The following is a 24,994-nucleotide window of genomic DNA, read 5'->3' as shown; positions in this document are numbered from 1 at the left end:
TTCACTCTTAACATAACAAGACAGAAAAATGACTAAAGAAACGTCGCACAAACATCCTTATTTGACAAAAGCTTCCACTAACATGGGGTCTATGGTGGACGAAGTTATCAACTATGGATCGACACACGACACTAACCAGAACACTAATCGCTCTATTAGACTTCATGCACGTGAATGTGGGCTAATGCACAACAACTACCCCACAATCAAGCATCTGTACTCTACCATTCCGAAAAAAGAAAAATATGGTTCGAAAGAACAGGGTGCTGAGAAACATAATATATTGGAGCCCTACGCTGTAGCAGCGAATAATGTAACCTTCTGCTGGTCGGGGCGTCACAGCACGATGCGTTCGGCGACTGCAGTCATGGACGGCCGCAGTCTGTTACTAATGGCGCGCGCCCGAAAAATGTAAGTGTGCGGTCTCGCGTACTTCCCTATGAGCCTCTGGAACCTCGGTGGATTCCAGTGTGCAGGTGGACCCGTCGGCTGGTCTGCCAAACCAATTTGACTCCGTGCCACGACTATGAGTGACGGAATATGTCAAATGTTTAGACGGCCGACTCAAGACAAGTAAGTACACTCACGTATGCGTGATGCTGGAAGCAGTACCTCAGAAGGTGTCTGGCACAGGCTCTAAGTGGCACACTGGCAAAGGACACAGGTAGAGACCCGCAGTACTTTACTAGCGAAGTGCCTGTACAAGAGTCATCTCTTTCTGTCCGCTTTCCGCCTTAGGTCGGTAACAAAAGCCCATTTACATCTTAGACTTCCCCCACTTTAGCACAAGCCAATCACGAGCTGGAGCGCGGCATTGGAAGCTCGGAGAGTGCCCCTTGCTCTGCCAACACCGATTTGACCAGTCAGAGACTGTAAAGTTAATTTGGATAGAAGGAAAAAAGATTCAGCTTCGCGGTCTCTTTCCCACGCGTGTACGCCATGTCTTTTGCTAACAACATGACCAGGATGGAACCACACCCCTCCATAAAAAGCTTGTTATCTCCCCTGTGGCGTCCATTTCGAAATTTTCAAAGAACGGCCATAAACTCGCCACGGAGTGTGGGCGTCTTCCCCGTCGGCTTCCTCTGCTTTACTGCCGGCCATTGCAGCGGCTGCCTACCGACCGGCGACAACCAACGTGTCTGCACAGTGAGACCGCGGAAATGTTTCCGCCCAGGTTCCGCAGAAAAACGCGCTTCCCTCGGCCCACCGTCGCCGTGCTTTTACTGCAGTCGTTCAAACCGGCACCCTATTCCTTTGAATGCAGGTAAAGCATATCTTTATTCCTTCCCTAGGGCATGCAAGCAAGAGTATTAACTATTGCCCACCATTCCATCGTGATGTATGAAGTCAAGTTACAATAAAGAACATACACCCTAAGAACGTTAAGAGGCATAACACTGAATCAGAAGTGAGAGTGCCCTGCAATCTCTCGTGGTGAAAACAAAATCTTTTGCCTCCTGTGCTTCGTCCAAGCAGTGAGCTCTCTCGACCATTTGCAGAAAAAACTGCATTTGCATCCTCAGACAGGGACTGTAGCATTTGCAAATGTGCATGTTTCTCCTACAGAGTAGCTATTTGGACTGTGACTTGAATTGCTCCACGAATTATTTCTTAAATTAATTTTTTTCTTAACTTTGGCAGACGGCCTTCGTTTAGCCTCTACTGTCAGCGTTGTTACAGTGGAGCGTATTATTTCTCTGTTTAGCATTCCCTCATCTCGTACAGCATCTGAAATTACTGCAGCAATTTGACTGGATGCAGTAGTCTTTTCCATGAAAAACTTTCGTTGTTATTTAGCCAACTGATCATGCCTCAACACACAACCACTGTATTTTCAGCTTCCAGACATGACCTTTGTTTTTTTCAATTTTATGTACTTCGTAGTTCCCTAAGTTTATCATATTCCACTACTTTAGTCCACATTTTGTGGATGTCCTTCCCCAGTTCTTCGCTCAGTCTCTTTAATTCGCCTCCTAACTCTCCTACTTCTTGTAATATTTGCTGTCTCAGTTTTTTCTTGCATGCCTCCGGCCCTACTTTGATTTGATTGTCATCTCTGTCTTTCTTCCTCCTGTTCGTTATTCTTGCGTTCTTCCTCAGCCATCTTCACTGTCTTCCCCTGACATTCTGCTTCTCTGATCTGTTAGATTCATTCTCTTTGTCTTCCGTTTCTCCCTTTTTCTCTGTCATTTTCCTTTCCACCCTCTGCTCCCTGTCTTTCCTATCCCTTTCCTCACTCTATTCCCTCTCTTTCGTATCCACACCCATCTGTGCCAACAATTTCATTTGTTCCGGTTTTGTCTGCATGAATTTCTGACAGCTTAGTTCTTTCCTGAACTTTTCCTTCTCACTATTTCTTCTTCTTTCCTCCGTTCATTCAATCCAATGTGTACCCACACAGCTATTTACTTAATTTCTTCCCTTCGATTTCCGTATGATTCTGATCCTTTGTCAGGGCCACCGAATGTAATGGAACACCTGTTGTTTTGCAACCTCAATAAAATTAACTGCTTCCTTTTGGCTGCCTTTAATACTCATCCTCGCAACACTGATGACTGCAAATAATTAGGGCCATCAGCCTCACTATGAAATGCTGATCCTGTGAGAAAAGATAAATTCATTGTGACATGTAAGGCCCTATTGACTGCTCGTTTCCCAAAGACCCAGCACCCATTCAAATGATCGGTGAACTATATTGATATCAACGCCAGCAAATGCACAACAATAAATAGAATTAAATTAACGACACTTCTGTTCACTTACATTTCCCACACAAATACAATAGAGCATACTGGAAAACAGTGACAACACAAAATATCTGAAAACACTTCAAGGAAGGGAATAGTAGGTACAAATACGGACACATCAATATAAATTTGTATTTTTATTAAATTTAAATCCAAGTTACACTGTAACAGTCAAGCATTTCCTCACTTTAACTAAAGTAGTTGCTGAAACTTTGCGAAGTCTCAATATCACACTTCATAGGTTCTTGTGGAAATTAGTCATTAATAGAAAAGTACAGAGTCTTCAGTCCTTTACCAAAAAGAGTTCCATTCTGTCACCTGCAAACCAATTCTTGGCTACCTTCAGAACTATGCCTCGAGCTATGCAGATTGCATCTCTCTACTTTGTGCCACTCCAGGTAGAACTGCCAGCCTCTTCTTCCGTCCTCTGTGACATTACTACCTCTCACCACACCCTCGGACAGCCAACATCAGGATAACTCCGTGACTGCACTCCCTCCCTCTCTCGTCCCCCGATACCCAATCTTGGTCTGATCCCTCCGTCCCTCTGTTGGGTTCGTCACCTTCTAAACATGCCCACATAGGTCAGTCAGATCCCTACTACTCACTGCCTTGCTCGCTCCTCCTAGGTGAACTTCATGGTACAGCTTTTGTTTCGAAATCTCAATTATTACCTTTAACAGGAAATTGCTACATGTGGGCTCAGCGTGGTTGAATTCCAGCTGAAGGGACCCAGGTTCGATTCTCGGTGAAGCACAGTCTTCATAGGAAGCATTGTGAAGAACACAGACATGTATATTTCGCAAGCCACCTTATAGTGTGTCACGGAGGGTACTTTTTGTATCAGTATCATTCCCCCCTCCACTTTCCTATTCCAGTAAAATATGGGTTAGAGGGAACAACAATTGCTGGTAAGCTTCTGCTTGGTCTCGAATATCTTCAGTTTTATCTTCACGGTCTTTTTGCAAGATATTCATAGGAGGAAGCAATATTTTGGGTGACTCTTCTAGGAATGTGCAGTCCCGAAATTTTAACAGTAAACCACATCACGATGCACAATGCCTTGCTTGCAGCACCTGCCGCTGGAGTTGGCTCAGCATCTCTGTGATGTTTTTTGTGCTTATTAAATGAAATTGTAATGAAAAGTGCTGCACTTCTTTCGATCTTCTGTACCTTCTCTGTCAGTCCCGTCTGCTACGGATCCCATACTGATGAACAATATTCAAGTATTGGCCGAATAAGGGTTTTGCAAGCTACTTCCTTTGTTTTGTAGATTACATTTCTTGAGGATTCTTCCAATGAACTTCAGTTTGGCGTGTGCCTCTGCCACTAGTGACTTTATGTTATCATTCCACTTCAGATCACTCTGTGTATGTATTCTTAGATATTTAATGAATGTGACTGCTTCCAGTGATTATTCAACAATAGTGTCATATGTATGTATTGTTTTTCCAGAATTTCTATCCAAATCCCTCGATCGATCTCAACCAAATTCTCCACACAAACAATAAACATCACGATTACAGCACTGTGGGATGTACAACATCCTTAGTCCAGCAGGAAAGAAGATAGGGCAATATGCGATTTTACTTTTTTTCTGGTGTATAGACTGCCCTGCATGACATATATGTTGTGTGGGAGTAGTGTCAGGCTGTCTTATGAATTTGCTTTGCAGGGCATCTTAGACAAAACGAAAGTATCAGTTCTCCAGCACTTGATGTGTAGGCTGTCCCGCACGACATTTGTGTTGAATTTTTGACTTGACTTGAAGGGCAGCCAATATGTTGGAAGCAAAACATGATTTTTAAGCCCCAGACATGTAGACTGCCCTGCATGACAGACATGTTGCAATAGTAGTATCAGCCTGCTTCATGAGCCAGTTGTTCAGGGGCTGCATTTGTGGATGGACACGACTGGGGGAGGGTTAAGACACAAAGAGGGGAGCTGGAGGGATAAATAGAGGGGCAAAAGAAATGGTTCTGAGCACTATGGGACTTAACATCTATGGTCATCAGTCCCCTAGAACTACTTAAACCTAACTAACCTAAGGACATCACACAACACCCAGTCATCATGAGGCAGAGAAAATCCCTGACCCTGCCAGGAATCGAACCCGGGAACCCAGGTGTGGGAAGCGAGAACGCTACCGCATGACCACGAGCTGCAGACTAAACAGAGGAACAGGCTGAGGAAATACAGAAAAAGTTGCAGGAGGAGATGGATAGAGGAACGGGAAAGAGGAGGTGGATAGGAGTGGGTGGAGTGGGAATCGATAGGTAGAGAGGGCATGAAGAGATGATTAGGATGAGGTGGGGAGGAGGAGGTGTAGGGAGAGTACAGCAGGAGGAGATGGATGGGGAGAAAGGAGCGGGAGGAGAGAGAGAGATTGATATAGCGAGAGTGGGGAGAGGGAAATGGGTAGAAAGGGTGGGATGAAGGGATTGGCAGAGGACGTGGGTAGAGAGAGAGAGGGGCAATATACCAGGTGATCAAAAAGTTAGTACAAATTTGAAAACTGAATAAATCACGGAATAAAGTACATAGAGAGGTACAAATTGACACACATGCATGCAGTGACATGGGGTTTTATTAGTACCAAAAAAATACAAACGTACAAAAGATGTCCGACAGATGGCGCTTCATCTGATCAAAATAGCAATAATTAGCATAACAAAGTAAGACAAAGCAAAGATGATGTTCTTTACAGGAAATGCTCAATATGTCCACCATCATTTCTCGACAACAGCTGTAGTCGAGGAATAGTGTTGTGAACAGCACTGTAAAGCATATCCAGAGTTATGGTGAGGCATTGGCGTCAGATGTTGTCTTTCAGCATTCCTAGAGATGTCGGTCGATCACGATACACTTGCGACTTCAGGTAACCCCGAAGCCAATAATCGCACAGACTGAGGTCTGGAGACCTGGGAGGCCAAGCATGATGAAAGTGGCAGCTGAGCACACGATCATCACCAAACAATGCGCGCAAGAGATCTTTCACACGTCTAGCAATACTTCTTTTTTTTGGTTCTAATAAAACCCCATGTCATTCAAAGCATGTGTGTCAATTTTTACCTCTCTATCTACGTTATTCCGTGGTTTATTAAGTTTTCAAATTTATACTGACTTTTTGATCACGTGGTATGTAAAGCAGAGTTTTGAGACAGTTGTTCCAAATCTGACACAGAAGCCTTGCTCCAAGAGTACCAACCTAGGGGGGCTCACAATGCCCCGGCTATAATATTTATGAAGATACAGATGTGTGTATTTTTAAGTCCTTGGTATATAGGTTGCCCTGCACTACAGGAGTGGTGTGTGGGTTCAAATGGTTCAAATGGCTCTGAGCACTATGGGACTCAACATCTGAGGGCATCAGTCCCCTAGAACTTAGAACCACTTAAACCTATCTAACCTAAGGACATCACACACATCCATGCCCGAGGCAGGATTCGAACCTGCGACCGTAGCAGTCGCCCAGTTCCGGACCGAACCGCCTAGAACCGCTCACCCACCGCAGCCGGCTTAAATTGTTCCATGTGTGTGAAATCTTATGGAGCTGAACTGCTAAGGTCATCAGTCCCTAAGCTTACACACTACTTAACCAAAATTATCCTAAGGACAAACACACACACCCACGCCCGAGGGAGGACTCGAACCTCCGCCAGGACCAGCCGCACAGTCCACGACTGCAGCGCCTCAGACCACTGGTGTGTGGGAACAGCAGCAAACTGCTTTGAGAGGCAGCCTGTAAGTCAGGAGTAAGAAGCGGCCTTCCAGCCACTGACACGTAGGCCGGTTAGCACAGCAGGTGTGTTGTGCTGCCTGCTTTCGAGTTAAAACTCTTTCACACTGAATGCCTCTGTTACAACTAGAATTTCCTTGCCATAGCTAGAATTTACTTCTGAATATGTTTGAATTTTAGAACAAAACTATTTTCAGCTAGAGAAATTTGTTTGGGGGAACTATTTCAGTCAAAATCAATTTAGAGCTGACTGGGATTTTAAAAATATTTGTATTTTTTAATGCATTATAATCAGACACTAAAGTAAATTTGTTAGGAACGTCACAGAGTCTCATCGACCGTATTAATTAAAAAAGTGAGGTGAAAATAATCGTAAACTAAAAATATATTAATTAATCTGATACATTTCACTAACGTAGCTTGCGTCTTAATAAAATACAAACATAAAATAAAAAATAAAGAATGTAACATGTAAGTTTTCCTTTGCCACACAAACTATGGTGTCATTTTGAGTTAAACAGGTTTCATTTTTTCTTACAAATGCCCGTTTTTGACAAATACACCTTCTTACACACAGAGTGAGCTCACCCTCTGTCAGTTCTTAAGGCTTCTGTCTTGACTGCGATTCTCAAAGATAAAGTTGCCTGTGGCACTTTTCTTTGGACATATCGAATTCTAACCTGAAAAAGCACGTTTAGTTTACTTAGGTGTTTAACAGGAGCTTTTACGCAGTGTACATATTGTAAGGGGCGGTCATAAAGTTTCCGTTGGAGAGTGTTGCTGCAACATAGCGTGAGTGTCCTTCGGACGTGCGTGCGATAAGTGCTGGAAACTGAACTGTAGCTAAACTATTACGAAATGCATCCACACGGGACAGTCGTGCTGTTGTTCTTTAGCTGGCTACCAGAAGACAAACACCAGTAGACGTTGGCCGCACAATGAAGCGTTTGTGTCGGGCAGCATGTCAGTCGAAAACGCGCGTTGTGGAATCGTGCTCCAGCGGGGCCTGCTGCTTCGCAACTCAAGTGGGGGACAGCCGAGCACCAGCCGAGCACCAGCCTCCGCTGATGTGCAGCGGCCATCTGCGGACCTCTTCACGGTGTTTTACCAGACGGCGATGTTGTCTGGTTGGTGTACCGGTTCTGAACTGTACAGCCTTCGGACGGAAACTTTATGATCGCCCCTTATACAACAAAAATATGAAACCTTAAACATTAACGAATTACGTGCACAACTGGCAACGTTAAACAGTGATTCATACATACAGTGAAAAAAATTGTGTTGTATTACTTCCCTAGGTCACGTCTCAAATTACTTGTACGTCTGAAGATTTCTCGCAATTGTCAAAGAAGTGTTTGCTAGGAACTTTTGAATACAGTCACATAGTTGGTCTGACATTTCGCACACTCGTATTTTGTTCTTTAGGGTGGCGGGGAGTCGACAGTGCGGAACTGGACCGAAAACATTTCAGCAGTCAACGCGCCTGTGTGTGCTGTGCGGACAAACAGAGCGAGCGGGTTTCGCACGACCGTTGTTTTCGGGACCTTTGTTGACTGCTACAAAGGAGATTCTTGGTCTCCAGATACGTCATAATATGTGAGCATAAAACATGTCAATAGTAACCATTTTGTTCCTGGGACCTGAATGGACACGAGCAGAACTTGGGGTACCTGTCTCTACTTTCTGCTCTCTTTAATCAGCCGGTAGCAGGCCTAAGCGAGCTCAGGAGGACAACACTCGTAAATAGTAAGTCGTAATCTCAGATCAAACCGCTCTTACGTTTAACATTTAAACAAAATACTTGGCACCTGCTTCTTAATTAAATGCCGTCACAGTGAGGCGAACGTATTAGGAATACAGGTGTTACATTTGTATTCAGAGGGTCTCCTAATCAGGATCAATTGTAGGACAGTAGTTTGGTTTTGAGATTCAAATTAACTGTGCATTTTGTAAGTCATTTATTTACTGAAAATTTCGACACGTACCAAACATAACTTTCTAGTTAAATGAAGCTAAAATCTCTTAATTTTACGTGAGAAACTGCACCGAGACAACGAGCGCAAAAATGAAAGACAAAGCTATCTAGAAGCTCAGTTTAATCACGAATGTCCCGCGATTACTGAGGGATGTACCTCATCTGCGTGGACGACTGCTCGGGAATCTGCCCAGCTCGCATATACAGAGTAAACAAGTTCGAGACCCACAGAACAATATGATTAATCAGGCAACACAAGTTGCGTAGCAAATTCCGCAAACAGTGGATAACACGAGTGCAAACAGCGGCACTTCCTGGACTCCAGAACGAGCCCGTCTGTAGCGGGCGGAGGCGGCTGCCGCCCACACCCTCTGGATCGCAGGCGGCCCAGGCTGCGTCGCCGCAAGTGCCCTCTATTCTGCTCCGACTCCCGTTTTCTGGAAAACACTACACGGAGACGAGGATTCCGAGCTATTGCCGCGGCGACTGACGAGAAATGCGGTTTCCTTACGCGAACACAGGGGAACCCTACAGAAATTACTCGTTCTCGGCTTACCGAACGCATCCTAACGTGGATGAGGTCGGTATGGGCTGCTGACCGTGTTCCATTCAATCGTCAAGGCCTCCGTACGTCAGAGAAGTCACGACGACAGGTCTACGGAGAGGGGCTGCACCTTTCACGGCTAAACACGGTGGCGAGCAAGAGGCAGTCGGTTGGATGGCGTGATTCGGACGGAAGAGCACCGAATTTTCTCTCGATGGTGGAGCAGCGCCGTTACGCCTACGTACGGGCAGCTGGCTGCTGCGGACTTGCAGTGAGATTGCGCCACAGCCAGGGCGGGGCAAGTCGCGACCGCGGCAGAGCTCTGGGAACCCGGACACCCCCTGGCTCACTTCGTGTTGTCGGGACAGACGCCTGGCTGACTCGTTTCTTAATGACACCATGCGAAGCCTCCAAAACTCGCCAATAAACGAGTAAAACTATAAACTGCTATCGCTCAGGGATGACGTCAGATATAAAGGCCTATAGTTTTGTGCATCTGTTCGCCGACCCTCCGTCAAAACGGAAATGGCCTGCGCATTTTTCCAATCATTAGGAATGCTTCGCTCTTCTACAGACCTACAGTACACTTCTTTCGCGTACTCCGTGTAGAACCGAGTCGATCGGGTATATTAGCCTTTCCTCTGTCAAGCGATTTCAGCTGCTTTCCTATCTCTCGGTAACTTATTTCGATATCTGTCATTTCGTAGCTTGTGCGGCGATTTAAAGGAGGAACTACACTGCGATCTTCCTCTGCGAAACCGTTTTGAAAAAGATGTCTAGTAGTTCAGCCTTTTCTGTGTCATCCTCTGTTTCAAAGCCACTGTGAACACAGAATGTACGGAAAAATGGATTAGATACATTTATTGGTTTAACGAGAGACCGAAACTTCTTAGGATTTTTTGCCAAGTCGGTAGACAGAATTTTATTTTCGAATACGTCGAGCGCTTCGAGCTTGCGCCCTCTTAGGCTAATTATGGCTTCGGCTAGTTTTTGTTTGCCTGTGAGTCTTTGGCAGTGCAGCTCTCTGGTAACTCGATTGACGAACCACGGCGCGTCTTTTCCATCCCTCACAACTTTTTGCGGCACGTACCTGACTAACACATGTCGTACAGTGCTCCCGAGCGTCGCCCATTGATGCTTAACATTGTCAGTGCTGGAGATGAAATTTTCATGTTAACCTGTCAGGTTGTCTGAAATTGGTTTAATGTTTCTAGTCGCTCTCGCTAAACGGGAAGATATACAAACTTCTTTGTTTTCTTGTTTGCAACCAAAGTATTCAGTGATGCTATAATGGAGTTACGATCACTGTTCTATGCTGAGTGGAAAAGTGGGGGTCTGTTACTCACCAGCGGAGTTAAGATGTTACCTTCAAGTGCCGCCTCTCTAACTACTCAACGTAATTCTCGTGTAAGGCACTGGGAACAATTTCACATGATTCTCTGTCCTTATTACCCGGCCTGATGACGCGAGAATCTACGGCTGGTAAGTTGAAATTTCCATCTAAAAATGTAACATCATCAGGAAATTATCCTCCAAGTTTCCCCTCATACCTTCCGCCACTACTGTTGCTCAGCAGGGCTTTTATGAAAGCACCCGATCTACATGAATACTCTGCAAATCATACTTACGTGCCTGGCAGAGGGTTCATCGAGCCGCCTTCACAATAATTCTCCATTATTCCAATCTCTTAACAGCGAGTGGAAAAAGCGAATACCTTGATCTTTCCGTGTGAGCTCTGATTTCCCTTATTTTATGATGATCGTTTTCCCTATGGTAGGCTGGCGCCAACAAAAAAGTTTCCCATTCGGAGGAGAAAATTGGTGATTGAAATTTCGCGAGAAGATGCCACCGCAACGAGAAACGGCTTTGTTTTAATCATGTCCACCCTCAATCCTGTATCATCCCCGAGACACTCCCTCCCCTGCTTCCAGATAAAGCGAGTCGTGCTGATCTTCTTTGAACTTTCTCGATGTACTCTGTCAATCCTACCTGGTAAGGATCCCACACCGCCCAGCAATACTTGTCCCAGGACGGACAGGAGTAGTGAAGGCAGTTTCTTTCGCAAGTATCTTCTACGTGTTCTGCTAATAAATCGCAGTTTTGGTTCGCCTTCCGCACAACATTTTCTATGTGTTCTTTCCAGTTTAAGTTCTTCATAACCGTAATTCCTAGGCACTCAGTTGATTTTACGGGCTTTAGATTTGATTTCTTAATCGTGTAACTGAAGTTTAACGGATTACTTTTAGGACTCGTGTGGATGATCTCACACATTTCATTAGTTAGCGTCAACTACCAAACTCCAGTCGCACAACTAAGACGATATTCCATAAGCACGCAATTTGATTACAAGCCGCTTGTGAGGTACCGTGTCAAAAGCGTTTAGGAAATCTAGAAATACGAGATCAGTTTGAAATCATTTGTCGGTAGCATCCAAAACTTCGTGTGAGTAAAGAGCCAGTCGATGTCTTCTAGATCCGTCTTGTCTGTTCTCTTACAGCTAATTCATAACGTTCCAAGATCCTGCTGCATATCGGCGTTGATGGTGTGGGCCTGAGACTTAGTGGATTACTCCTATTGCCTTTCTTGAATTTTGGTATGACCTTTGCAACTTTCCTGTCTTTGGTTACGAATCTTTCGTCGAGCGAGCGATTGTACATGATTGTTAAGTATGGGGCCATTACATCAGCACAGTCTGAAAGCAACGTAATTGGTATACAGTCTGGACCGGAAGATATGCTTTTATTAAGTGATTTAAATTGCTTCACTACTCCGAGGATATTTACTTATGAGTTACTCATGTTGGCAGCTCTTCTTGATTAGAGTTCTGGAATATTTGCTTTGCCTTCCCTGGTGGAGGAATTTCGGAAGACCGTGTTTAGTAACTCTAATTTGGAAGCCCGTCGTCGATGATATTTCCATTGACATCGCGCAGAGGAGGCATTGATTGTGTCTTGACGCTAACATACTTCGCATACGACGAGGATCTCTTTGCATTTTCTGTCTGGTTTCGAGATAAAGTTTCATTGTGGAAACCATTATAAGCATCTCGCATTGAAGTCCGCGCTAAATTTCGAGCTTCTGTAACAGGGAGACAATCTTGGGGATTTTGCATTCAAGCTTTTAAACGTTGCTCAAGCAGCAACTGTTGAAAATCTTCACGGTAAATGATAACAACCAAACAGTTGCAGGATAAAGATTAATTGAAATCCTTGACCACTGTTTCGATATATCTAAATATACCTTCATCAGAAGCAAAAATACACTAAAATCACATCCTGCAGTGGAGATACATAAAGCAATCGTGTCAAAGGCGTCGTCAGTAGTTAAAATATCACCTCCATTTGTACAGCATAATTATGAAGAGAAGGTCTATGCGAACACGGCTGTGAACTCTGGAGGTGATATTTTAATCTTGACAACTGACGACACCTCTGGCACGACAGAGTCCGGCCTTCTGTTCCGATGCCGGGCCTCAGAAGCCGGCGCTACGGACACTCCCTGTTTCTACAGTGGCTGGGGGCAGTTTTCTCGCGAAATCCTCGTTGCCGCATCCGACCACCCACTTGTTTATCGATATTACACATTTCACCTGTCTTCTCGTAGTTGAGAAGCACGCTGGACTCCTTGTAGCGTTGTTTGTACTAGCCTCTCTCATGTGAGGACTACTTACATATTCGGTTTATTTAATATACACGATTGTTCCTTGTGCAAATTCTTGATCAATTTTGTTTTCCTTTGAAGAAAATTAACGTAACTGTAAATTTGTAGAACGCTGTTTAAGAGATAAACACTCACCAGAATCCTTTTCATCAGCACTTTTGCAGGGGGACTTTGATCAGTTAATTTAATGAATAAATTATATGAGAAGCTAGCCTCTCCAGGTAGGACCGTTACAGGATTGCGTTACACACCGTGTGCAGATTCAGCATAAACTTACTTTGGTGCGATTTGCCTGACATTGCGATTCTGCCCCCAACTGGCATATCAATTAAGGGTCCCACGATAAGCAACACGCAGTTAGTTTCCAATTGAACGTATGGCCCCGTGATGTTCCCACTTGCCGACACCTCCTTTCTTTGCTGTTGACGTTATTACATTCTTCTCTATCTGTCAGCGTATTTCACTTTCATTTATCTCGCTTAATCAGCGGCAATGGTTTTTCCGCGATTATTTCTGTTATAGCAATAATTCCGAGGAAATGTCTGCTCCAGGTGCGCCCCATGTTTGACACAGGTCTTTTGCTCTCTCAAATTCTTTTCGCTATATCGCATTGCCCTTCTAATCTTAATGCAATTCCTCTTTCCTAATATCAAGTTTCTTTCTCTTCTATATATACTACCAGTAAAAAGTTTTCTATCACTTAAGAAAAAAGCCACAAACTTTAATTCAATGCACAAACACATCGTACATGCTAAATAGAACAACGAAATAAATATTTTCTCTAACTATCGTTAAGTACAATGGTATGCGATTTAAATTTTAGTGTCGTCAGGACAGCTGCACAAACTCTTGGCATTCTGAAGATGAGACTTGGTTGTGTTTTTGCAGACATTGCTGTCCAACACGTCTGTAAATAATTCCATACATCTTGAACATTAGATGGCTTTAGTTTTCTGGCTTCCGTCAAGTTCATCCCCTGATTTAAGTCAGATGACCAACATTGCCACATCACATTCTTAAGTTCCCCACATTTATCTTTCGTACTAACATGCCCTCTGTACAAGTTAAATTTAGAATCATGTTTTGGATCATTGTCCTGCTGCAGAACAAACCCACGAGCAATAAGTCTCTTCTAAGATGGAAGTTTACTGTTCGTGAGTACGCTGTGATGGCCTTCCCCCTTTAATTCTGACAAGACCGCGGACTCTGTGGCCTGAGAGTCCTCCACCACGCTCCACCGCTGGTGTCCCACACACACTCAGTCTTCGTGCGTTCTCCACGAAGTTGTCGAACGAATATTCGACGATGGATACGAAATACTTCAAGCTTAGATTAGACCGTGAATAACACCTCGGACCGTTGCTGCATGCTGCAGTTTTTTGTTGCTGTGTCTATTGCGCTCGTTTCACCGTAATTTATTTTCGTAGTGACGGGTTTTTGGCCGTCGCGCCCCCTCGAAACGTCGTTCACGGAGACGCTGCTGCAGTATACAGTCTGTGGTGAGCGCTCACGTTGAGTGAGCGAGCGTCTCCCCCTCTATATATGTGTCCGACACCACCTTGTGTTTGTCTTTATGTGTATGAGTGACTGTGTGTGCTCTGTTGTGTTGAATACCTACACCGTTGGTTTGATACAGGGCGATGTTGTCGCTTCCGTTGTTGTAGCGATCTGCTCCAGTTGCTGCAGACGGTGTATTGAAGCTGGAAGTGTTCATCAGAGTTGCGGAGAAATATTCGTCTGGGCTCTGTTGCATAGCAATCAGATTTGCTTTCAGTTCTTAAGAAATGTCCAAGATTGGTGGATTTAAATGATCCGTGAAGTTACTCCTTTTCCGAAGAAAGCATCAGACTATTTAATTAGAACTGAACGCTCCCGTCGGAAATGTTCTCGATCTGGTATTCATTAATGGATCATAATTGACCAATACGTCAATTGTGGAATAAACACGTACCTTCTTGAAATCAACAATCTTTATTGAGTTTTGTGGCAATGAAATTCTTCTCGTAACATGAATTATCTGTTCACTGGCTTATATACATATAATACAATTTCCTTCAAAGTCTCGCAAAGGCGTCGATTTCTACTTCACAAGGATGAAACCTCTTAATGAATTACTTCTTAACAAGAACAAAGACTTCCTACACTAAGAATAGTTATATGAGAGCTAACCGCCACTCAGTAATAAAGAATATCTTTGTCTCTCTCTCTCTCTCTCTCTCTCTAGCACCGTCAAGTCACACTGCTATCTCTCGTATTGCACGATACATCATAAGCGTTGAGACGGAAACTGGAGCTACTCACATACTATTTACTTCCTCTCGAATTTCGGGTACACTATGAGTCCTGTACGTTTACTGGTCCAAATGGCTCTGAGCACTATGGGACTTAACATCTATGGTCATCAGTCCCTTAGAACTTAGAACTACTGAAACCTAACTAACCTAAGGACATCACACAACACCCAGTCATCACGAGGCAGAGAAAATCCCTGACCCCGCCGGGAATCGAACCCGGGAACCCGGGCGCGGGAAGCGAGAACACGAGCCGCGGCCTGTACGTTTACTCTGTACCCGTGTGCACTGACCTTCGCTGTAAAGCTGTGGCGCTGGCGCCACTTTGCTCGAACCGCTGCAATGTATACAGCACTGCAGAGTGAGCTAAGCCAACGTGTGTTGCTGTTCTCTTACTAGAACAGCCTTGCCGATGCATAGCTACAAGTACAGCACTTTGTTAATTCCCACCTCGTGCTTCGTGCCATTAGGCGGTAATGTGGTATGTATACAAACACAGTGTATTATAAATTAATGCGAACGGATTGCTACACAGACAGCAGAAGGAATCAGGTCTATTGGAGTGGAACCGTCTCAGGTAAAGACACATCAGTATTGTTAAGGATATTCATCGGCGTCCCTCTAGGCGAACCAAATGGTTCAAATGGCTCTGAGCACTACGGGACTTGACATCTGAGGTCATCAGTCCCCTACAACTTAGAACTACTTAAACCTAACTAACCTAAGGACATCACACACACCCGTGCCGGAGGCAGGATTCGAACCTGCGACCGTAGCAGCAGCGCGGTTCCGGACTGAAGCGCCTAGAACCGCTCGGCCACACCGGCCGGCCTAGGCGAACCACCAGGCAAATACACAACAGACGCACTCAGTCTGTACGTGTTTATACTTGTTTTATTATCAGAGCTGGTGTATGATAGAGTATTCCAAACTAATTCCCGATTTTAACCACAAATCTATGTGATGGAGAACTTTTGACCGTCTTTCCTCAGCACAGTAGGTACAGCAGGTGCCGGACACAGAGGCAGAGCCCCGTCACCTACGCGCTGTGTGTGTGTGTGAGAGAGAGAGGCGGCTGCCGCAGAGCTGTCCGCACAGAGGTCTAGGCTGCGTCATTCGCAAACAGCGGCGCTGGCCCGGCCGAGGCTGACGTAAATTAATGATGGTGCGCGAAGCGGCGGCCGTGGCAGCTTGAAACGCCGCCGGCAGAGCTGAGGCGCGGCGCCGCTCGCGCCGTGGGTTCTTCGACTGCCGCCGACCGCACACAGCGGTGGCTGTGGCCGACGGCAACACCGTGTCTGCAACCGCGTGGCCGCTACGGTCGCAGGTTCCAATCCTGCCTCGGGCATGGGTGTGTGTGATGTCCTTGGGTTAGTTAGGTTTAAGTAGTTGTAAGTGCTAGGGGACTGATGACCTCAGATGTTAAGTCCCATACTGCTCAGAGCGATTTGAACCGTGGCCCGCCTGAGCGGCGGCTCTGCTGTGCACACGAGCTGGGCAGAATCTACCAGCATGATCGCACCAGTTCTCGAGAGGTTACTTCACTGAGTGCAAATCTGCTGAACAGGTATTTCTCAGCATGTTACACGCCTACTGGGCCAGTAAGTACGCGGTCCAATCACACTAACGTGACCACCAGCTACCTCGGACGTCAAAGTGCAACAACAGCTCACTGACCGCAGGTGGCAGCACTAGCAGTGGAGGGCACGTAAAAAGAGTGTCCGAGGGATGCTAAAAACCGTGCCGTATTGCAGAAACGGAGCGATTTATACGACGATCGTAGGCTTTTGGGCCACGTGTGGCAGCCTCTCCGAAACGGCTACATTCGTAAACTGTTCCCGTGCCGCCGTGATTAGTGTATACGGTGCGTGGCGGACAGCTGCGGTGGATCGCGGGCCGCAGACCACAGCGGTGGACGGCGGCTGGAGAAATGTGTCCGGCTCAACAGGCGTCTCGTCTCGATGACCGTTCGGCGAAAGTCGCTGCCTACGAACGTCCGAAGCGGGCGTCTGGTTCGAGCACCCGTTCTGGATGCTGTTCGTCAGCGACGAGAGCCGGAATTTGCGTGTCAGTAACGTAACCGGACGTCCACTGAGTGGGGAGAGGGAGCCTTTGCAGATGAATCAATCGGTGTGAAATGTCTGGAGCCAAACACCCTGCAACAATCGTTGGAAGCGTGCAGGATGCAGAAGGGAACGTTCCATCCTGCACAGTGTTTCCGTGGCATCCCCTGGGTTATGGCACGCTGGATCGACCCGAGGGGACGACATTCTCCCCTAGATGCAGTTTGCTTCTCCTCAGCGCCGCGGCACCCACCAGCAGACACTGCAGAGCCTGCCAGTGCACGCCGGCGGGTCGCGGAGCTCCAGCACGACCTCACGTACTCCTGAGGCCACCGAACTGCTCGGATTCTGAGCCAGTCGACAGTCTGTGGGATGGCCTCCGTCAGGCTGTTCACGCCGCGGATACTCGACCGAGAAACCTAGAGCAGTTGACGGTACGGTACTTCCAAAACCTCGTTGTCTCTCTCTTACTCTGTCCGCAGGCTTTTGACAGATGGTCACATCAATGTGACTTGGCAGTGTATAAGTGTATCACAGTGATAGAGTATTAATCGCATATAACTGATATTCTCGAGACACTGGGCCTCACCTTTAGGTACGATAATGATGTAGGCTGAATCGACAGCTTGCGCATTGGCCTAGTGAGCACGAATCTGGGTTACACTCCCAGCACTGGTATAAATTTTAATTTATTGCTTCAGCCTACATCATTATCGTAGATGAAGGTGAGACTCGGTATGTCTCAGAAATATCAGTTACATATCACCTACACCTCACGGCCACGATTAACCCCATTTCGCCCACTGTTAAGGTGCTATCCCAATACTGGAGAACCTCGGCAATACTATGCGAGTTTACATGGGGAATAGCGGTGGTCATAATCAAAAACGTCTTCGGTCCCGGGTTCGATCCCCGCCACTGCCTAAATTTTGATAAATAATCAGCATTGGCGGCCGAAGACTTCCGGCATAAGAAGTCAGCCTCATTCTGCCAACGGTCTTGTCAAAGAGGGCGGAGGAGCGGATAGAGGTTCAGGGCACTCTCTCGTCCTAGGGGTGGGAAATTGCCCCTAAAGGCGGAAGAATCAGCAATGATCAACGACATGAGGATGCAGAAGGCAATGGAAACCACTGCATTAAGGACACGCAACGTGTATCCACAGGACATGTGGCCTGTAATTGAAGAAGTGTCATGATGATCTCTCCATTGGCAAAAGATTCCGGAATAGTCCCCCATTCGGGAGGGGACTGCCAAGGGGGAGGTTACCATGAGAAAAAGATTGAATAATCAACGAAAGGATAACGTTCTACGAGTCGGGGCGTGGAATGTCAGAAGCTTGAACGTGGTAGGGAAACTAGAAAATCTGAAAAGGGAAATGCAAAGGCTCAATCTAGATATACTAGGGGTCAGTGAAGTGAAGTGGAAGGAAGACAAGAATTTCTGGTCAGATGAGTATCGGGTAATATCAACAGCAGCAGAAAATGGTATAACAGGTGTAGGATTCGTTATGAATAGGAAGGTAGGGCATAGGGTGTGTTACTGTGAACAGTTCAGTGACCGGGTTGTTCTAATCAGATGCGACAGCAGACCAACACAGACAACGATAGTTCAGGTATACATGCCGACGTCGAAAGCTGAAGATGAACAGATAGAGAAAGTGTATGAGGATATTGAAAGGGCAATGCAGTATGTAAAGGAGGACGAAAATCTAATAGCCATGGGCGACTGGAATGCAGTTGTAGGAGAAGGAGTAGAAGAAAAGGTTACGGGAGAATATGGGCTTGGGACAAGGAATGAAAGAGGAGAAAGACTAATTGAGTTCTGTAACAAGTTTCAGCTAGTAATAGCGAATACCCTGTTCAAGAATCACAAGAGGAGGAGGTATACTTGGAAAAGGCCAGGAGATACGGGAAGATTTCAATTAGATGACATCATGGTCAGACAGAGATTCCGAAATCAGATACTGGATTGTAAGGCGTACCCAGGAGCAGATATAGACTCAGATCACAATATAGTACTGATGAAGAGTAGGCTGAAGTTCAAGGCATTAGTCAGGAAGAATCAATACGCAAAGAAGTGGGATACGGAAGTACTAAGGAATGACGAGATACGTTTGAAGTTCTCTAACGCTATAGATACAGCAATAAGGAATAGCGCAGTAGGCAGTACAGTTGAAGAGGAATGGACATCTCTAAAAAGGGCCATCACAGAAGTTGGGAAGGAAAACATAGGTACAAAGAAGGTAGCTGCGAAGCAACCATGGGTAACAGAAGAAATACTTCAGTTGATTGATGAAAGGACGAAGTACAAACATGTTCCGGGAAAATCAGGAATACAGAAATACAAGCCGCTGAGAAATGAAATAAATAGGAAGTGCAGGGAAGCTAAGATGAAATGGCTGCAGGAAAAATGTGAAGACATCGAAAAAGATATGATTGTCGGAAGGACAGACTCAGCATACAGGAAAGTCAAAACAACCTTTGGTGACATTAAAAGCAACGGTGGTAACATTAAGAGTGCAACGGGAATTCCACTGTTAAATGCAAAGGAGAGAGCAGATAGGTGGAAAGAAAACATTGAAAGCCTCTATGAGGGTGAAGATTTGTCTGATGTGATAGAAGAAGAAACAGGAGTCGATTTAGAAGAGATAGGGGATCCAGTATTAGAATCGGAATTTAAAAGAGCTTTGGAGGACTTACGGTCAAATAAGGCAGAAGGGATAGATAACATTCCATCAGAATTTCTAAAATCATTGGGGGAAGTTGCAACAAAACGTATATTCACGTTGGTGTGTAGAATATATGAGTCTGGCGACATACCATCTGACTTTCGGAAAAGCATCACCCACGCAATTCCGAAGACGGAAAGAGCTGACAAGTGCGAGAATTATCGCACGATCAGCTTAACAGCTCATGCATCGAAGCTGCTTACAAGAATAATATACAGAAGAATGGAAAAGAAAATTTAGAATGCGCTAGGTGTCGATCAGTTTGGCTTTAGGAAAAGTAAAGGGGCGAGAGAGGCAATTCTGACGTTACGGCTAATAATGGAATCAAGGCTAAAGAAAAATCAAGACACTTTCATAGGATTTGTCGACCTGGAAAAAGCGTTCGACAGTATAAAGTGGTGCAAGCTGTTCGAGATTCTGAAAAGAGTAGGGGTAAGCTATAGGGAGAGACGGGTCATATACAACAACCAAGAGGGAATAATAAGAGTGGACGATCAAGAACGAAGTGCTCGTATTAAGAAGGGTGTAAGACAAGGCTGTAGCCTTTCGCCCCTACTCTTCAATATGTACATCGAGGAAGCAATGATGGAAATAAAAGAAAGATTCAGGAGTGGAATTAAAATACAAGGTGAAAGGATATCAATGATACGATTCGCTGATGACATTGCTATCCTGAGTGAAAGTGAAGAAGAATTAAATGATCTGCTGAACGGAATGAACAGTCTAATGAGTACACAGTATGGTTCGAGAGTAAATCCGAGAAAGACGAAGGTAATGTGAAGTAGTAGAAATGAGAACAGCGAGAAACTTAACATCAGGATTGATGGTCACGAAGTCAATGAAGTTAAGGAATTCTGCTACCTAGGCAATAACATAACCAATGACGGACGGAGCAAGGAGGACATCAAAAGCAGACTCGCTATGGCAAAAAAGGCATTTCTGGCCAAGAGAAGTCTACTAATATCAAATACCGGCCTTAATTTGAGGAAGAAATTTCTGAGGATGTACGTCTGGAGTACAGCATTGTATGGTAGTGAAACATGGACTGTGGGAAAACCGGAACAGAAGAGAATCGAAGCATTTGAGGTGTGGTGCTATAGACGAATGTTGAATATTAGGTGGACTGATAAGGTAAGGAATGAGGGGGTTCTACGCAGAATCGGAGAGGAAAGGAATATGTGGAAAACACTGATAAGGAGAAGGGACAGGATGACAGGACATCTGCTAAGACATGAGGGAATGACTTCCATGGTATTAGAGGGAGCTGCAGAGGGCAAAAACTGTAGAGGAAGACAGAGATTGGAATACGTCGAACAAATAATTGAAGACGTAGGTTGCAAGTGCTACTCTGAGATGAAGAGGTTAGCACAGGAAAGGAATTTGTGGCGGGCCGCATCAAACCAGTCAGTAGACTGATGACCAAAAAAAAAGCGGTGCGCCGAGGCGTGAAGTGGAATTCGCATCGGCACATGCCATGGTAGTCCAGAGTGATGGTGCATATGCCTAGCAAGAAGATGCTCCAGCCCACATGACAGAATGCTATGCGACGAACACTTGTTGTCAGGTGTCACAAAAGGTCTGCTGTTTGCAGCACCCATATCAGACGGGAAACGTGTTACACCTACGGCGCTACTTAGGTGCCTGAAAGGAAGGTTCGTCAACCACCTTCAGACTGTTTCTCTAGCGTTCCACTCTCAAATAGAGAGTGTGAAAAAGGAACACTTAAATCTTTCCGTACGGGCTCCGATTTGATTTCTTCCTATTTAGACTGGCGTCAATAAACTGTTTTCGCATCCAGAGGAGATAGCTAGTAATAGAAATTAGGTGTACAGATCTCACCGCAACTAAAAATTAATAATTGCCATCGCAAGCCGCCTCTCGTATCTGTGACTCTCTCTCTCTTACTTCGTGATAATACAGAACTATCTGCCCTCCTTTGGGCTTGTCTGATGTTCTCTGTCAATCCTGTGTGCTGAGGATTCCTTACTGTACGCCGATACTCCAGCAGATGACGGACCAAGCGTAGAGTAGGCAGAGTCTTTAGTAGACCTGTTGCGTTTCCTAAGTATTCTGCCAATAAATCGCAGTCTTTGGGTTGTCTACTCACAACGTTATCTGTGCGATCGTTCAGGTTAAGTTATTCGTAATCATCATTTCTAGGCACTGTATGTAATTGAGTTGACAGCCTTTAGATTGGTGTGCTTTATCGTACAACAGACATTTTACGGATTCCTTTTGGTATTCGTGAGGTGACCTCACATTTTTCATTATGCAGAGTGAACTGTCACTTTTTGCACCATACAGATATCCTGTCTAAATCTTCTGATGATTTTACTAGACGGTAAATGATAGCATCATCTGCAAACAATCCAAGAGTAGCGAGTAGATTGTGTCCTAAATTGTTTATATAGATTAAGAACAGCAGAAGCCTATAACACTTTTTTTGGAAACGCCATATATTATTTCTGTGATGGCTTAACGTCGATTATTACAAACTGTGTCCTTCCTGACAGGAAACCGCGAATCCAATCACACAACTGAGACAGTACTCCATAGGCATGCAATTTGTTTTGAAGTCTCTTGAGAGAAACGGCATTTCGCAAGCCAAGAAATACGGAATCAAATTGACGTTCCCTGTCGACAGCGCTCGCTGCTTCGTGTGAATAAAGCGCTAGTTGTGCTTCACACGAATAATATTTTCTGAATCCGTACTGGTTGTATGTTAATAGATCGTTTTCTTCGAGGTAGCTCATAATGTTCAAACGTAGTGTGTGTTTCAAAATGGTACTACGACTCGACTTCAATGATATGGGTCTGTAATTTAACGGATTACTCCCGTGTCCTTTCTTAAGTATTGGTGTGACTTGCGCAGACTGGAACGGACGTTTTATCGAGGGAACGGCTGTGCGTGATTGCTAACTGTGCAGCTATTGTATCTGCGTACTCTGAAAGGAGCGTTGTTGGTGTACAGTCTGGACCACAAGACTCGACCTTATTAAGCAATTTAAGCAGCTCCATTACACCGAGGACATCGGCTTCTAAGTTACTCGTCTCAGCGGCTGTTGTTGATTGGAATTCTGGGATGTTTGTTCCGTCTCCTCTGACGAAGGAAATCCGGAAGACTTTAGTAACAACGGCTGTCCTCGCTAACATCACAAAGACAACCCAGTATTGCTCAGTGGAGGTACTGACTGTGTCTCGCTGCTGGTGTAATTTGCATAAGACCAATCCCTTTGGATTTTGTGCCAGATTTTGAGACAGAGTTTCGTTGTGGAAACTATTAAAAGCACGTCACACAGAAGTCTGTGCTAAGTTTCGAACGTCAGTGAAACAGCGTGAATCTTAGAGATTTGGCGTTCTTTTCACTGCAGCATGCTTTCTTCAGCCTTGTTTAGGGATCAGTATCATCTTCCATTAATTTGCTAGCTTTTTTCGCACGCATGTGCATTCGACACGTACATTGAATGCATCCTCTCCCTCTGTCGTTTCACCTTCTCCACCCCGCCTTTCTCCACTTCCTCCGCCGCCTCCCTCTCTTTCCATCCTCGCCTCCCACCTACCCATTACCCCTGTACAAGTTGCAGCTGCCAGGCCCCCGCCTCTGTGTCAAGTCCCTCCTCCCCCCCTCTAATCCATCTCATGCTGGTCAGCACCTGTGGCCTGTGCAACAGCGACACTACTCCACAAGAAGTCTGTCGTGCAGGCAGGCAGGCTACGTGTTGAGCCCCAGGATATCGTTCGCTGCGCCTGACATGTTTGCGAGGCTGCAAAGCCGGTTGATTACGCCGGACAATACTGTTCTCGCGCAATATTCCTGTTGTGCAGGACAACCTGTACGCCAGGATCTGTAAAAAAATACATTTTTGCCCGTATCTCTACTCTTACTGGAGCTGATTCTTGTGAGGCGTGATGTTTCTGTGCCAAATTTGGTTGAAATTGATCCAGGGGTTTGGGAGGAGAGCTTGGACGTACATCCATACACTCTCAACTGCCACCAGTACTGTTTTTCGGAATGTAAGCCAACTCGGTTCTACGCTGCGTGAACTGCACGAATGTAATGCCTCCAGTGAGCTGCATCCATAATCAGAATGTGCTCCCCTGCAGATAAAATTAGCAACTTTAACGTCACGCTTAAACCACTAGAATATGAAATGAAAAACGTACGAGGAATGTCAGTGCTTGAGCCAGTTAGTGTTGTGGTTGCAGAGTCATTTTGCTGTACCGTACAAATGAGCAGACTGAGTGGCGGCGCCTCTGCCTCTCGTGTTTCCGCAGTTTGACGAGTTCAGAGGACTCTCAGGCAGCCACCGCCGCCGCTACGCACTGCATTACCTTTTGCTTCAGAGGAGGGCAAACCCCGTCGTACTGATTTTTCTTCCGGTATAATATTCTGCTTTGTCCTGTGTCGTGGACAGATCTGTTCTTACAATTTTTCTGCACGTTTAAGTAAAGCTCTCTTGACGAATTTTATTGCTGAACTCTCCGCACGCTGGGGAGCGAGTGCCAGTGTCGTCCTGGGTTTCTGACTCGTCATCTTCAGTCGCCTGATGTTGTTGGGTAGTAAATGCATTCAAATGTTGCGAGCTGAGTTTCAGAAGTTCTCTCTTTCTGACTCTGTTTTGACATTTGTTCTCGAAATACGTCATAATAAGCATAATTATGGAACAAAACGTGTTCCACAATTTTGCACCACATTGACGTAAACGATTTGGGCCTATTATTACGTGCATCTTTGCTATGACGCCTGGATTGAGGCAGCTCACAGGAGAACCTGCAGCGGTCCGCAAGCCGCAGTGCATCGCGTTAGCAATTCGTTGCTGGAGGTGAGAAGCTGTGTGTCAGGAAAATGCTAGGACCAACTGAGCCATTGCTTTATGCGCTGACTTCCCCTCATATCACGCAAGGGAATCTCTTTGCTGGATTAGTGAGTTTTCTCGGTACTTTCCGAGTACTAGTGATGCCCACTGTAAGGAAATTGGATGAATTTGCGAAGCAAATAGTGAGGAAGGGGACGCTCGTATCTGTTACGGCTTCGAGATGGATCTCCGATATTGTGTGTAGCGAACCCTCAAGCCACGCTCTCTGTTTATAAAGCCACGGGCCGAGTTTAAATTCGGTACTGATAAATTGCTGCTACAAAGCCACGATACGTTGCGAGGCACACTAGCGAACCCTTTGTGCGGCAGAGCAGGCCACACAGAACTTTTCGGTGAGGAGACTGCGCGGACCGCTCGGACCTGCACC

At 45.5% G+C, this 24,994-nt stretch overlaps 1 protein-coding gene across 1 annotated transcript in view; it reads left to right on the top strand.

The window, feature by feature from the left end:
- Positions 1 to 24,994, top strand: part of LOC124552396 (acetylcholine receptor subunit alpha-like) — a 354,641-nt gene that overhangs the window by 291,818 nt on the left and 37,829 nt on the right. Inside the window, exons 12-13 of the mRNA XM_047126656.1 lie at positions 11,467 to 11,493; positions 15,990 to 16,009. Coding sequence (XP_046982612.1) covers positions 11,467 to 11,493; positions 15,990 to 16,009 — 47 coding nt within the window. The remainder of the gene's footprint in view (positions 1 to 11,466; positions 11,494 to 15,989; positions 16,010 to 24,994) is intronic.

Source organism: Schistocerca americana, chromosome 10 (assembly GCF_021461395.2).
Source record: "Schistocerca americana isolate TAMUIC-IGC-003095 chromosome 10, iqSchAmer2.1, whole genome shotgun sequence".
NCBI lineage: Eukaryota > Metazoa > Arthropoda > Insecta > Orthoptera > Acrididae > Schistocerca > Schistocerca americana.
The sequence above is the reverse complement of the archived record's forward strand: the minus strand, read 5'-3'. Positions and strand labels throughout refer to the sequence as shown.